The 16,364-nt window shown below is 39.7% G+C and overlaps 1 protein-coding gene across 6 annotated transcripts in view; it reads right to left on the bottom strand.

Moving 5' to 3' along the window:
* STAG1 (STAG1 cohesin complex component) overlaps window positions 1-16,364 on the bottom strand; it is a 103,819-nt gene that overhangs the window by 64,185 nt on the left and 23,270 nt on the right. For 5 of the 6 annotated variants that reach the window (XR_014565057.1, XR_014565058.1, XM_083741786.1 and 2 more), the window contains exon 2: window positions 1,185-1,311. Coding sequence is in view for 4 of the 6 variants with exons in the window: in XM_083741786.1 (XP_083597912.1) it covers window positions 1,185-1,213 (29 nt within the window). In the remaining 2 variants the exon portion in view is untranslated. Of the gene's footprint in view, window positions 1-1,184; window positions 1,312-7,046; window positions 7,172-16,364 lie in introns of those variants that run through there. The other variant, XM_083741787.1, reaches the window with a different exon arrangement.

Raw genomic sequence — 16,364 nt, 5'->3', positions numbered from 1 at the left:
ATTATATAAACCCTGTCCTGGAAGGCCATCTCACAGATAACAATGAATGGCCTCCTGCCTAAAAAAAAAATTACAGTACATAAGTGGGGATTTTGGTAGTTGAAACTCTTGGTCCTTTGTACAAGCACCATACCCAAGGTTACTATTTCTCAGAAACCTCACTCAGATTATTTATTTTATTTATTTAAACAATATATATAACCACTTCACTTCAGTTTACAAAAATACAAAAAATAAAAATCATTTAAAACTATAAAATCTAACATCAATTAAAATGCCTGCTGGAATAGACTTCAGTAGGTATTGGAAAGTTCAGTAGGGAGGGGACCTGCCTGAACTCAACTGAAAAGGAATTCTGTAAACTTGGGCCCACAATACTAAATGTACAGCTCCTGGTGAACACGAGCCATGCATCCAAGCGATAGAGGACCACTAACAGTGCCTTCCATGAAAACCTTGGTGATCATTCAAAGATATAAAGGATCAGGTAGTCCTTGAGGTGGACTCAAATTGTTAAGAGCCTTGTAAATTAACACAAGGACCTTCAACCTGGCCCAACAGTGTATAGGCAGCCGTACCTCTTTTTTATACCTTTTAAGCAGCCAGTGCAGACTTTTGAGCATTGGAGTTATCTGTGGTGATAGTCTGCCTTCTCAACAGTCTAGCAAAAACATTTTGTACTAGCTGGAGTCTCTGACCCAGGCCCAAGGGTACCCCCACATAGAGCACATAGCAATAATCAATTATTTAGGTCACAAATGCATGGATCATCACTGTGGCCAGACTATCCCTAACCAAGAACAGCAGCAGCTGACATACCAGCTGTAAAAGGCACTCTAACCAGAGGTCACCTGAGCTACCAGAGAAAAAGATGGATCCAGGGCCACCCTCCAAACCTGTTTTTTCAGAGGATCTACAACCCCATCCAGAACAGGTAGCTGACCCATCTTGTGGACACACGAACTATCAACCCAAAGTGCCTCTGTCTTCCTAGGGCTGAAGTTCAGTTCACTGGCCCTCACCCAGCCCACTCAATATTATTATTATGGAGGAGTAGAGCTGTGTGTCATCAGATACCAAACACACAGTAAGAACTTCAATTACCATACAAGGTAAGCAATGCACTTTGAATATTTGGCTGTTGATTTTTTAAAAGAAAGAAAGAAAGAAAATGAACTACTCACTGTAAGACTGGTAACTCTGAAGTAATCATGATGTAGGCCACTACGTTTTAAAACCCAACGAGTATCTTGTGGTGACGTCTTTATCAGCCAATCTCGTAATTATTTTCAAGAAATCTCCAAATCCAGCCTATTAAATAAAAAAGGTAGTTAAGAACCATAATTCTGAAATGAAACTGTAGATTCAATAAACCAAAGGGTAGAGGGTAGGGAGAAGACTCTCTCGTTCAAAGTCATGTGTATTTTCCAAATGTGAGGTAGAGGATCTTCCACACTGTGAATGTACAAAAAGTGGGTGGATTTCTCAATCAGGATTATACATGTTTTTCTAGCTCTGGCCAATATAATATTTAGCGTTCTGAATGCACAAAACCAATGGGAATTTTCACAGCATCATAATCATAACCTGATGTGAAAAATGCATATTCAATTGTTCATTTTATATATGAAATGTCCATTATCAATTGTTAACTGGAGGACATATAAAAAGGTAACAGTTTACAAATCCAAATAAATAAAAATCTAAAGCACACTTAAAACAATAATTTTAAATAAAAGAAATAGTTTAAAAACTGCAAAAAGTAGAAATACAAGGCCGAAAGTTCCAGAGAGTTAAACAATCACATAAAAACACAGCATATCAGAAATTAAAAAGGCCTGTAAAAATAGTACTGCTTTTAGGCGTTGAAATGAACTACTGTATATATGGCTGGTTTGCATATGATAAACCACAGTTTGTCTTAAGCCACGTGTCTTTTGTGAACCCCCCATCCCTCGCCAGGCAACTTGCATGGCTTCTCTCCATGCCGCAGGGTGGCCGTACAGTTCTAATAAACCATAGTATGGTTTGTCACTAGGGTTCAAAATTCGCAGGGCACCAGGTGCCTTTTGCTAAAGATTCTCCATTTGCAAGCACCTCAAAAAGTCTGGGTGCCATTTTTTGCACCTGGCTGACATTCAAGGAATACTGAAATGTATGCACATATGTTAAGGATAAGCAATGTGTTAAGGAGTTTAACAATAAAGATTGGAATGTTTTGAAAACTGAGGTATGGTACCAATATTTTTATTGTAAACACCAAATTAAACATGTATTGACAATTTCTGCTAAAAATGTTATATTAACAATGTGCCACTTGTGTGAATTGCGTATTAGTTCATGCTTATCAAAATAATAAATAAATAGTGTTGCTGGCCCACTTGCCCCCCAAAGGGGCGACTAGACATTCTGTTTGGCGCCCACAACCCAGGTCCCAGAAGCCATTTGGCTTCTAGCTTTTCTATCCCAGTTTCTAACACTGCTTGTCATGTTAACTGAACTTGAACTGTAGCTTGTTTGTTTCAACCAACCTCGAATGGTACGCCAAAAGTAAACCAACAGCAAACCTTATTTCTGGCTTACTGTTTGTTGTTTGTTTGAAACAAACCATGATCTGGGTTTCAATAATACAACAAGAAACATTATGGCCTGTTTGAGCCATGCTGGCACTACATGGGGACCCACACAGCAGGGAGAGACACATTCACAATTAAACCATTGGTTTAAGACAAACTATGGTTTATCATAGTATGATAACCAGGCCACTTCAGCAGCATAATTTGGACACTGCACAGTTCAAACTTCTGATATGGCCTATGGGGGGCGGGCGGGAATTATTCAGAGGCAAGTAGGAAGAATGCTTAGCCTGGTGACATATACTTTTAAATCACCATTCAATAACCACAATCTACCACAAACTTAATTAGCTTGCCAGAAGCAGTACAACAATTCCTTAAGGTTTTCCCAAAAGCATTGTTTGCCTTGTAGCAAAACTATTGTTTTCTTTCATTTTGCAATTCTTTTTTGCCTTTCTTCCACCTTGCAATGCTTGCATTAATGCTCTTTCCCCTCTAGTTCCATGAATACCCATGCAGTATTGTATCAAATACTTTATAATAAGGTGGTCCAACAGCAACACTTGATGCCCCCTCCAGATATTCAAAATGACGTGGCTGTTATATTATTTTTGACCTTAGCACAATAATTTAACCTCCACAATATAAGAATGGATCTATACACCATACATCAAACAGTCTTGGATGAAACTGATTATGTTTACCAGTCTGAGTTCAGGCCTGGTTTGGGGACAGAATCAGCCTTTATCACCCTGATGGATGACCTCCTTCAGAAGGGGGATCGGAGTAGTGTGATCCTGTTAATTCTCCTAAATCTCTTAGCAGCTTTTGTCATCATTGACCAGAGATCATCGTTAGTATTTCATGCCTCCGATGCTGCAGATGTGATTCGTGTAAATCACATGCCTGACTGGGAATAGTGTGGGAATGGAAGACAGTCTTATCTCTTCCGCTGTATGTACTATTGTACTGTACTTTTGCTTTTACTTGTCCTATTTTACCTCTTGGAGCTGGAGAGAGGACGCCATGATTCTTTTGACTGTACATAGTGTAAATAAATACATAAAATAAATACATAGATTAGCTCTACGATGTCTCACGCTTCTTGCTGTGTTATGCCAGAAGATTAGTGTGCATACATCTTTTGATATATGTTGCTGAAGCGCACTGGAGAAGAAAGGAAATGCCTTTTCCAGAGCTGCACATACCAGAGGACGCTTGGAGTTTGGGGCTGCAGGGGCACTTATTTCAAAATTAATAATTCCAGTCCAATGCAGGCCCTTTATGTTCACTCATCTGATATTTTGGGTAGTCTAACATCGCGACACAATGGAAGTATCAGATGCTATCTGTCTGACATTAACCCAGAAGTAACTGCAAAGGTGACTAAGTTTTTATCAATAGTATCTCTCAGACTGGTGAATGGCACTATTTAGCGGGAAGAAACTCCAATGAAAATCCTTGTTATTACATATGTTTACATGGCTGTTTATTTGTATCTATTTTAAAATTTCATATATGGATGTTTTATAATGGCTTGTGTTTGTAATGCCTAATAAAGGTTTGGCGAAGTAAGTCCTAAACCAGTGCTTGTATGCTGTCATGCATTAGATGGGGCTATTAAATAAACATTGATTCCGAGGTCCAAGAATTGGATAGTGTAACAACTCTGGATAGTGGTACACTCCCTCTGAAAAAGCAGGTGGTCCTGGATCCATTGTTGTCAAAGGTCCAGGTGATGCCACATGGTTCAGAGTACCCATTACCAATTTCAGTTGGTGCTCTAACTATGGCTGTTTCTGGACTGGGATAACCCTTCCATAGTGGTGCATACAATGGTAAGCTCATTATTAGAAAACCGCAATGCACCTGCTTCAGAAGCCACAGCTAGCGCAAAGTGTGGCTGCTAGAGTTCTTAGAGGGACACCCGGCAGTATACATATTACAACTGCTGAAATATCTGCACTGGATGTCTATGTAATGTCAAGCCAAGTTTAAAGTTTTTTTGTTGACGTCTAAAGGCCTAAATAACTTGGCACCAGGATACCTATGCAGAGCCCTCCCCTGATACAGTAGAAGCTGATCATTTAAGAACTTCTGATGAGACACATTGTTTGTTTCAAAACTAATGGATTGACACCTGGAGAAACCATGAAGGAGACCTTTTCAGTGGTAACACCCTCCCTCAGTTCTGTGGGGGAGTTGGTGATGATTTTTAAACACCAGTAAAAAACCTAGGTATACCCAAGTTTTTCAGGACTCTCTTAATTTTTAATTCTTTGTTTTGGAAACTGCTCAACTTTGTTTTTGATTTACAATTGTGTGTTGTTTTCATCTTAGGAAAGTTTGTTGAATGTTGCTGTATTTTTGTTTCCTCCTAAACTACAGATAGTATTTATTCATTAAAATTAATGTAACAATATATCTAACCATTCAAACATGCCCAAATGGAAAAAAAAGTAAAGGCCACATCCAGAAAGCTAAAACTTTAAATTTGCAACACGTCCAGCTTTTGAAAATAATGGCAATATCACGGGGCTATGCTCCCCCATGGTAAGCTACCCCTCTCGACCAGAGGACAGTAAATAATAACTATTTGTTGGTTTCAGATGTAACACTACTGCAGAAAAGTATTTTCTTGAGGAAAGTATTTCATCACAAAGTTAGCATTATGCACCTTAATCAAGAGCTCTAAATTTAGAATGGAAGATCAAGTCATACCGATGACTACAGTCCAATAGAGTTGTCAGAAGAAAATATTGCTGCCCTTTCCTTGGTGCCTATGCCAAAGATATCTAAATAAATCCTTGCATTTAGCAATTCACCCAGCAACTACATACAAGGGACTAGCATATGCAAGTGGGCGTATGAATTCCAAGACAGTGGGTAAGCAAACTGGCAGAGGAGAGGGGATGTGATCCATTCTTCTTCTATCACCAGTAGAGTAAAAAGTCATTTAAAATATAAATATAAGAGACATATGGCCTGGTTTACATTGAACACTTATGGTTAAGTGCTATGTGTGAACCTTGTCCAACACCTTAACTATGCTTTGTTTACTGCCAACAAATCACAGTCTTAAGTTATGTTTTGTTGTTGACTTATGAACTTTGGTTTAAGTATGACTTGATATTACATATAAATCTATCACCCTTCCCTAACCATAGTCCTACCCCAGGTGCTCACCACCAACAAATGCATGAGGCAAGAGCAATTAGAAAACAAAACAAAACTTTGGAGAAATGAACTATGATTTGTTTGATCATCTGTTGGAGAACTCATGTTTAACTATGGTTTAAACAAACCACAGCTTTTCTGCAAATCAGACCAGTATTTCTATGTTGGCTACAGAGGAAGGAGCTTCATTTTCTCTGCAGCCAGCCTTAGAAGGTTCATTCTTATTTATAACCCTGCTTTAATATCTAGCTTATGAAACAAATAGATGTCATGGTTCCAGGACACCAACTGCTCTATATATCAAGTGCTCAATCATGCAGTTTTCTGCATTCAGTGGCCCAGATTCAATTTTTAAAATGCAAAATCATAGCATCTTACGCACTGAATCCGTGTACTTTGATCTTCAGGGGTCAAGCAAAAAGAATAGCTTCAACTCAATGTACAAGCTGAGCAAACTAAGTTAAAAAGAAAATTGAACCACTAAGAACAAAAAAACAAAAAATAAATGACCAGATACACATAAAATGCATACTATCCTTTCATTTCCAATAGCTTTAATTTATTGTTTTTGCAGGGAAGACTCTAGAAAATCTTGGTTCTGTATTTAAGCATCAGCAATTCTACTAACATACCACATTCCATAGATCAATTTACCATCGCTGTTGAAATTACAGTAATTTCCAATGTGAATTCCATGAGGTTTCATCACTCTCATTCCTGGCTTCTATATTTCCTCTCTCTCCATCAGGCATATTAACGTGCATTAACAGCCAGATCATATATACACAACATTGCCTGTGACCTACTAGGAAGTTGCTATAGCAACCACTGCTTTCTGCAATACATGTTATGCATTTTAAGTACCATCAGAGTGGATATAACATGCCTGTCATTAGCAAGCACAACTCATAATAGCTCAAAATGAAAGATACTCCAACAGGAAGTATATTTTGCATGTGGAAATCTTGTGAAGCTTGTTATTTCCAACATATATTCTAATGCAATGTTCTAAGCTAAGGATAAAGATGGAACAAATCTGATACAGCCCTAAATCAGTTTGTATTCTATATAAGCACTGAAAGATTAATGATACAATTTATTTTAAAAATTGTTTTCTCATACCCAGCCTTCCTCCTGCCTCAGGATTACTTACAACTTTTTATTATTTTTTTAAAAATAATAATTAAAACCATCAACAGACCAATGATAATCTTTAAAAAAACCAATGCATTCTACTAAAAATGAGCAACTAGCAATGAAAAGCCTAGTGAAATACAAATGTTTTTAATATACCTAAACATTGCTAATGTGAGAGGTAACCAAATCTCAATCAGGAGGAAGTTCAAAAGCCAGAGGCCACCACTGTGCTTCATGCCACTGCTACACAGGCTTCACTCACTGAAAGCACCACCAACAGGCTTCATTCCACTGCTACACAGGCTTCACCCACTGAAAGCACCACCAACAGGACTTTCCTTGCAGATATATGGGAGAGGTTAAGTCCTTCAAGTACTCAGGCCCCAAGTTGCACAGGGATCATGATACTAGGAGGCAACCCAAAAACAAAGAAACCAATCAGAGCTATTGACTACAGGCATCTATAACCTCGTACATCAACTCTGAAGGGAAGCGCTTTTTACATTAGCATGAACAGCAAAAGGGACATTTAGTACAAGGTGGCCATCCTATTGCTGTGTTCCCAAGTTTAGGGGATGCCACTGAGTTCCAGTCTTTTTGATAAGTAGAATGGCAACAACCAAAGTCAACAGTTTACAGGAGGAAGATGACAACTCCAAGTTAAATCCTGGTCTCATAGGGTACTATTCAACTAAGTTTTAATCAGAGGAAATGCACTGAAATTAATGGCCTAACTTAGTTATGTTCATTGATTTCAATGGTTCTACTCTGAGTAAAATTAGTTGAATGGCATCCAGTATAATCCTCCTTTTTTCTTCAAGGAACATAGTCACACAATTTGTTCAATCCTCTTTTTGTTTGGAAGCAGGAACAATGGTTGTATCATTAAAGTTAATATTTTAAGAGCCAAAAGGCAAGAAACCCAAATTATAATGAAAATCAATTAAATCATCTTATAAGTACTTTTCTGCAGTTTTACTAATGCAATGTTGCTTTCTATCTCTGCACAGGAATGTTCTTGGAACCTCCCTGAATAAGTATTTCTCAATTTATCGCAGATAAATCGCAGATTTCAAATCAATTGCCACATAGTCTAAAACAGGCAACAAATATAGTAAATTTCCTAATTTGTTCAAAATTTGAGCTAGCAATCAAGTCTTAAACGAAATGCCTCCTTTCAGTCCCCTAAGATACCTAGCACAGAATTTTCTGCCTATTGGGGCATTTGAACACAATGCTAAATGAACACGTTGTGGTTATCATCACTGTGGTAATCCTTTAATCCTAACATCACGTGCATCACAGCACAAAGCATGTAACATACACACCTATCTATTGCAAGTGGCCACTTACAAAGATCTGTGCCCTTATTCCTCTCTTCGCAAATCCCTTCTTTCCCTATGTAATAATCATCAGTGACAAGAACTGGCCTTTTGATGTCTTGGCTATGGTGCTGTTTCCCCAGAGGAAAAGATGGGAATATTTGCTGGTGCTCTTTTTGTCATCTATCAGCTACCTTCAAATCTAACTTAGGTGAATCAAAAACTGATTGCCTTATCCTGGCAACTATGCTTGACACAAAGAGAAAGCCTACTGGCTTTCTAAATTTGAATTCCTATGATAGCAATGTCATGTGCAGCACAAATATTATTTAGAATGTATGCATTATTTTATTATTGTGACAATACTTATTAGGATTATAATTTGTTAAGACAGAAAAGAATGTCTTTTTGCTAAAGTTAAATATAAACAGAAAATATCTACAATAAGTCATAAAAGGTTCTCTAGTAGTGAGATCTTATCTAAGAGTTTAAGAATGGTTTGACACCAAAGTCTTAAATGTGGTCTGCAAGAATTCTGCAATGAGGACATTGCAAATGCAAATATATAATTATGAACTGCAATGATCTTGGCCAAATGAAATTAGACAATCTGCAATGCAAACTTGTAGAAAAGGATATGCATGCAACTGTTCCCGATCCACATGGCATATATTAATAGTTTTCTCTTCCTCACTTAGAGATCAAAGTCATCATAGAACATAGTCCTTCTAAATTCCAAGGTACAACCTTGCTAAGGCACTGACCATCTTCCACACTGAGAGTAAAGGATCTTATCAAGCCAGTAAAAATGAAACATGGAAACAAGTGGTGGAGTTAATTCATTAATACCTGAATGTAGCTGGAATGTTGATCTTATATCAGAGGCCTTGAGTTAATATAATAATTTATTTTTTATTAAGTTTGTATACTGCCCTTCATCCAAAGATCACAGGGCAGTTCACAGCATGAAAACACAAAATACATAATAAAACAAAAACAGACCAATAACCCTACTCCCACAAACACATTTAAAAAGCCACAGAATGTTTCATCAACCAAAGGCCTGGTGAAAGAGAAATGTTTTTGCCTGGCACTTACATTGCACAGCATACTACAATTTCCTGGCCTGCATTTTGTATTACCTATTGGGAGCCCATCAAGCAATCTATCACAATCAACGGATGAAAAGGAGGTCAGAAAAGGAGGGAGGCCTACCTCAACTTTTAAGAGACTAGCTGACTATACACCATTTGGTTATGGAGGAAGAATTGTGCTGCAGTATTTTCAAATTTCTTTTTTTTAAAGACCTGCAATGGTAACATCATCAGTTACTGCATGTACAGTAGTACCTCCATTTACGTAACCCTCTGGTTACGTAAACTTTGGGATGAGAAAGTGACAAACCTGGAAGTATTTTACCGGGTTTTGCCATGCGCGCATGCACAGAAGCGGTCCTCTGGTTGTGCAAACCTCAGGATCTGGACAGACCTCTGGAACGGATCCCGTCTGCAACTGGAGGTACCACTGTACTTTAAAAATCTGTTTGTTTTTCCTGTGAAATTTACACTCAATGCACTATACAACTGCAGTAACAAAAACAATAAAATCAGTTTTAAAAAACACCACCCTCACACTAGCAGTAACTAAAAATACAAAACAACAGACACAGCCTTAATATATGTAAGAGAAGGTTTGGGAGACTTCCCCAAGGACCAGATTTCACAGAAGCCATGCTAAAATAGCAGCTCTGCTCCAGACTCTCTCATCAAAAAGTGAGAAGTCCATATCTGATCTAGAGTATGTCTCCAGATTAACTAAGGCCTTTTCTTTTGCGCATGCCCTTTCATGGATCTATTGGGACTGGTAATCAAAGACAACCATATTAAGCATCTTTTGTGAGCCTTGGAACCTATCCGTCTTAAGCTGTTTGCTCCTTTTTTTCCTTTAAATTTTTTTCTTTGATTTTCTGTCTTAGTCAGGGATTTTTCTGCATAAGTCATAGAGGTAAGAAAAGATCAAGGAAGGAAGAGAAGGGTCAGGTAAGTAGAGGAATAAGGAAAGAAGCTGATCTAAAAACGTAGAGCCGTATGCAACATACACTGGCACAAGGGACTTCTGTGCACACAACAAAGAATCATCTTCGTCCTCTTTTGTCCCCTCTCAAAATCAGCTGCAGATGTTTGGGGCAGATTTTGGAGGCACGCAGTGGGAGGAGAGGAAATGGTTGTCTCACTGCTCCAGTGGGACCCCACTAGTGTAGCACTGCGTACAACCCTTAGCAAGTAAAGAGGCGTAAGAACAGCATGATTTTTAAAATGAGGCTTAAGCATGGTGGGAGGCTGGAGAAAGGCTGTTTGCTTGGGCTAAAACAGGCAGCAAGCTGGAGTATGCCTAGCAGAGCTGGAGGAGTTAAATTGTTAGTTTCTGTTTCACATGTTGTTGGGCAATTTGATAGTTTAACCCAGGGGTCAGCAACCTTTTTCAGCCCTGGGAACCCTCAGACCATGTGGTGGGCCGGACTATTTTTTTTTTTTGGGGGGGGGGAAATGAACGAGTTCCTATGCCCCACAAATAACACAGAGATGCATTTTAAATAAAAGGACACATTCTACTCATGTAAAAACACGCTGATTCCCGGACCGTATGAGAAGGCGATTGGGCCGCATCTGGCCCCCGAGCCTTAGTTGCCTACCCCTGGTTTAACCCATTTTCATTGATGCTTCTTCACATGAACTGAAAATAATGCCCTCTCCCACATATGCCTACCTGGCTGTTCAGATCCTGAGGACCAGAGATGCCTCCAAGTGAAATGAAACAGATGTCTAGCAAATCAAGAGCTGCCTCAGTGGCGGCACCTTAGATATGGAATGGCCTCCCAGAGTCATCTTTCAGAGTTCATTCTCCAAAGCCTTTAAAATCTGTGTTCTTAAAATATTGACTTTTAATCCCTTCTTTCTATGTTTCTATTTTCAGCTATACCATGAACTAATATTTAAGTTTTTCTCTAAATATAAATTAGTATGCTGCTATTTTCTTTGTAATATTTGCATTTTAACATTGAATTTTGTTTCAGGCATGTAAGCCACCCAGAGAACTATGTTACTGGGTAAAGGTAAAGGTAAAAGGTAAAGGTACCCCTGCCCATACGGGCCAGTCGTGACCGACTCTAGGGTTGTGCGCCCATCTCACTTAAGAGGCCGGGGGGCCAGCGCTGTCTGGAGACACTTCCGGGTCACGTGGCCAGCGTGACGAAGCTGCTCTGGCGAGCCAGCACCAGCGCAGCACACGGAAACGCCGTTTACCTTCCCGCTATAAAGCGGTAGCTATTTATCTACTTGCACTTAGGGGTGCTTTCGAACTGCTAGGTGGGCAGGAGCTGGGACTGAAAGACGGGAGCTCACCCCGCCACGGGGATTTGAACCGCTGACCATACAATCGGCAAGTCCTAGGCACTGAGGTTTTACCCACAGTGCCACCCGCATCCCCTCCATGTCACTTGGTAGCTGATATAAATATTATAAGTAAACAAACACTAAGGAAGAGAGTGTTTTTCCAAAAAATTTAAAGTAAATATCTTTGTTTCATCAAAAGAGAATATTCATGGTTTCAGAACTGAATAACTTACACAGATTAAACAGATAAGTCTTAAAATAGGAAAAACATACCAATATCAACACAGTGCACTCTCCTGCTAGAGTTAGAAAGCGTCTCTTGGAGTCTTGTCAGTCCAAGACACAGATAAACCCCATAATATTCTGCCATTGATTGACTGAAGTGGCATATAAAATGGTCGTGGAGTATGCACCAAATGATGGTTTGTTGTTTCAACAACTGAGTCATTTATTTGACAGAACGTTTTGAGTATGTACAGTGGTACCTCAGGTTAATAACTTAATTCGTTCCAGAGGTCCGTTCTTAACCTGAAACTGTTCTTAACCTGAGATACCACTTTGGTTAATGGGGCCTCCCACTGCCGCCACCGCACGATTTCGGTTCTCATCCTGAAGCAAAGTTCTTAACCTGAGGTACTATTTCTGGGTTAGCAGAGTTTGTAACCTGAAGTGTCTGTAAGCCAAGGTACCACTGTACATGCTTTTCTATAACCAAAACTTTCCAAACAAGTCATACTCAGACCTATTGAAATCTGTGAACTTAAGTTGCTGAGGTTCATTGATTACAACGGTCTACTCTGCATATGACTAGTGTTGGTTATTAACCTGTATTTTTACATGAAATGTGCCTAATGCAGCCTTCTCGCCATCTCAACATAATGCTTGTATTTTGTGCTTCCAATACCAGAAATAGGCAAAGCAATGAATTCAACTTTTTTAACTACTGAAAATTTGCCAGGAATTGTGTGTCAGCATTCTTCTACAGTAGTAGTAGTAGTAGTAGCAGTAGTAGTAGAAGAAGAAGAAGAAGAAGAAGTGGTTTGGATTTGATATCCCACTTTATCAGGGACGCAGGTGGCGCTGTGGGTTAAAGCTCAGCGCCTAGGACTTGCCGATCGAAAGGTCGGCGGTTCGAATCCCTGCGGCGGGGTGCGCTCCCGCTGCTCGGTCCCAGCGCCTGCCAACCTAGCAGTTCGAAAGCACCTCCGGGTGCAAGTAGATAAATAGGGACCGCTTACCAGCGGGAAGGTAAACGGCGTTTCCGTGTGCGGCTCTGGCTCACCAGAGCAGCGATGTCACGCTGGCCACGTGACCCGGAAGTGTCTCCGGACAGCGCTGGCCCCTGGCCTCTTGAGTGAGATGGGCGCACAACCCCAGAGTCTGTCAAGACTGGCCCGTACGGGCAGGGGTACCTTTACCTTTACCTTTATCACTACCCGAAGGAGTCTCAAAGCAGCTAACATTCTCCTTTCCCTTCCTTCTCCACACCAAACACTCTCCTGACATATACACTCTGTGAGATAAGTGGGGCTGAGAGACTTCAGAGAAGTGTGACTAGCCCAAGGTCACCCAGCAGCTGCATGTGGAGGAGCGGAGACGTGAACCCGGTTCCCCAGATTACTACTACTAATTACTACTACTAAGAAACTACTGCTCTTAACTACTACACCACACTGGCAAGAAGACCCAAGATGCCTTAAATGTTAATGCTGGCACACAGAAAAATGCTTATTTTTTTCCTGCTACCCTACCTCCTCTATCACCTGATTTAAGATGGAAGAGCAAATTAACACTGATTAACATATGTAAGCAAATATCACAACCATTTGGAAAGCTAAAGTATCCTAACTATTTTGCTGGAATTTCCTCCCATCAGTCTCAACAAATAAAATTACAAAAAATCATGACCTTTTGAGTTGACGCAATGCCCAAATTTTGGAAGTTAACCAAATTAAGGTTTGGCAACTACCTCTTAGTCTGCCACTGAATTACTTCCAACACAATATCCTCTAATCTCAATTTCAGTAGATGAGTATGTAGAATTTATCACCAACTTTTTAGAAACAGACTTCCTTCTCCTCAACATTAAATATTTTAAGCCCGTTTGTTACTTTCATTCCATAGTATAGTAATGTAACAGCCATAAATTCTAAAGACACCTTTCTCTATCCTCCCACATTTTATTTTACTATTTTGTTTGGCCCACACTTCTTTAGTGTAGTAAGTTTTTAATGTTTGATGTTTATCGTGTTTTTACTATTCTGCTGGGGAGCCACCCAGAGCGGCTGGAGAAACCCAGTCAGAAGGGCAGCCTACAAATATAATAATCATCATCATCTTTATTCAGCGTAACTGCTGATAATCTACTGCAGCTGCTTAAACCTGCAGATGTAGAAAATAGGGGATAAAAAGCCTTGCATGGTGTGCTCTCTAATCTAATTCATTCTCTGAAATCTACAATACTCCAGATACATTTTAGCATGTATTTTACATTCATTTAAAGACCAATAATAGGATCTTGTTAAATTTATATATATAAAAAATGGAACTACCCTATTGTTCATACAGATGAAGAAAAGCGAGAGTGACAAATGTTTGTATGAGGAACAGATGTGAATATATTTATTGCAGCCCAACTTGGATTCCACTTTTAATCTCACCTATACACTTACATACTCTCTGTAAATACAGAGTTAAGAGTAAAAATGTAATACATGTTGGGCTGCGGTAAATATATATTCTAAAGAACTCCAGAAAGTTTTCTTTCCTGTGCATATACTAGTCTAGGATTATTAAGTGCTAACATGTGGGACAGATATATTATGCAACACAATATACTATGTTGGAGCCTACAAGCAGGCAAAACAAGGCAAGCATGTGTGCAATTTAGGCAACTACAAGTATGGACCTGCAAAAATAATAATTAAAAATTCAACTTCTACTGGTTCCTTCAGGAAGTAGCTCCCCTAGCACAACATTTGAGTTAAATCCCCCCAGCATTCACATTCCAGAAGGGTTTGTTCCTTGAACACAGAGAAGCCATTTGCAGATATGTTTAGAGATACAGTGGTACCTCTGGATGCGAACAGGATCCATTCCAGAGCCCCGTTCGCATCCTGAAGCGAATGTAACACGCGACTGCGCGTCGCGTTCCACCGCTTCCACGCATGCGTATGATGTCATTTTGAGCATCTGCACATGCGTGAGGGGTGAAACCTGGAAGTAACGTGTTCTGTTACTTCCGGGTCGCCGCGAAGCGCAACCCGAAAACGCTCAACCTGAAGCGTATTTATCCCGAGGTATGACTGTATGTCCAGTGTCAGGTTTGTACGGACAACAGATTTGGCTCCAGTTCCCCCTGCTCCATGAGCTATATGTGCAGAGGATGTGCAAGCATATGTACTTACTTAGACCAAGGTGTTTCACTCAATGGATTCAATACTGGGACTAGCTCCTTGAACTGGAAAGAAATGTGCCAGAGCAGAGGGGCTACAAAAGCTGTATCACAATTATAAACTCAATACACAGAAAGAAGATTAACAGAGGTCAATAGACCTTAATTCTACATACTATGTAAGTACCTAAACATGCATGCTACCATCAATGCTCTTCCATGTTGGTGTAATTTGAAAAGGGAATGAAATTACACTAATTGCTTGGTCTATCTCTTGAGCTAGCATATCCCTCTTGTTTGGATCTTGTTTAGAGATAGAATGCCAGGTGCACTGGGTAGCCTAGCAACAGTGCAAGGCTGAAAGCCTGGCTTGCTGACTCATCCATCCTCACTTTAGCTCAGCAATGTGTGTAATTGCAGAGATGGGTATAAAAACCAAGACTGCATTGCATTCTCTGTCTGGGGGCAATGGGGGGGGGGAGTCTATGAGAAACCATGTTTGGTGGATTTTACATAGCAGTGTGAGCTAGCATGGCAAAGTGCTAGTGGATCTCTCTGTATATTTGTTTCTTTACTTCTTAGAACTCTATTATAGTAGTAATCGTGTTTAGCTATGTCTTGACACAATGAACACTTTATACTTTAAACTCAACTGAGTGGGAAAGGAGTTTTCTTAACTGGGGTTTCTGGAAAAGGCTGACTACTAAAAAGTAGAAAAACTCTGGTGTTCTGCTGGAAGACCATGCTGGTGTTGTGCACTCTCTGTTGATCACACTGGTTGTGGTGAAGCCCCAACAGATAGTGGGCCCACGTCTGGTAGGTTATAGGCCAAGTCATAACACTCTACAAGTCATAACACTCCAAACCAAACTTCTAAGTAAACAAGGAGAAGCTAGGATAACTATTGGAAGGCATGTTCAAATAGCTAAAGCAGAATTTGCAATGTTTTTCCCATTGTTCTGATGTTGCTTTTCTGACTGTTTTATTACTTGTCTTTAAAGTTAACAGAAGACTCACCCAAAATGTTTAATGCCTCTCCTTAACTGTGATACACTGAAATGAAGATAGCAGTTAGTTTGGAGACAGCACTGCTTCAAAGGTACACAGCATATTTAGACAAAGACTCCTGTGTATTCAACTGCTGATGCACATCTGCTGAATATTTAAACTTCAACCTCACTTTTATCTGATGTGGCCATCATCGCTGCGATTCATTCAAACATTCATATATATTTTGCTCAGCAACTCCTCAGGGCAGTATTAACTCTATATATTATGATTGTAGATTCAATAAGAATTGTCCCCAAGTAAAAATCTGTGTAGAAGTAAGTCACTGGATAAATCTGTCAAGAGATGCCACTATCAC

This window comes from Podarcis gaigeae (genome assembly GCF_964106915.1).
Source record: "Podarcis gaigeae genome assembly, chromosome: 5".
NCBI classification, from domain to species: Eukaryota; Metazoa; Chordata; class Lepidosauria; order Squamata; family Lacertidae; genus Podarcis; species Podarcis gaigeae.
The sequence above is the reverse complement of the archived record's forward strand: the minus strand, read 5'-3'. Positions and strand labels throughout refer to the sequence as shown.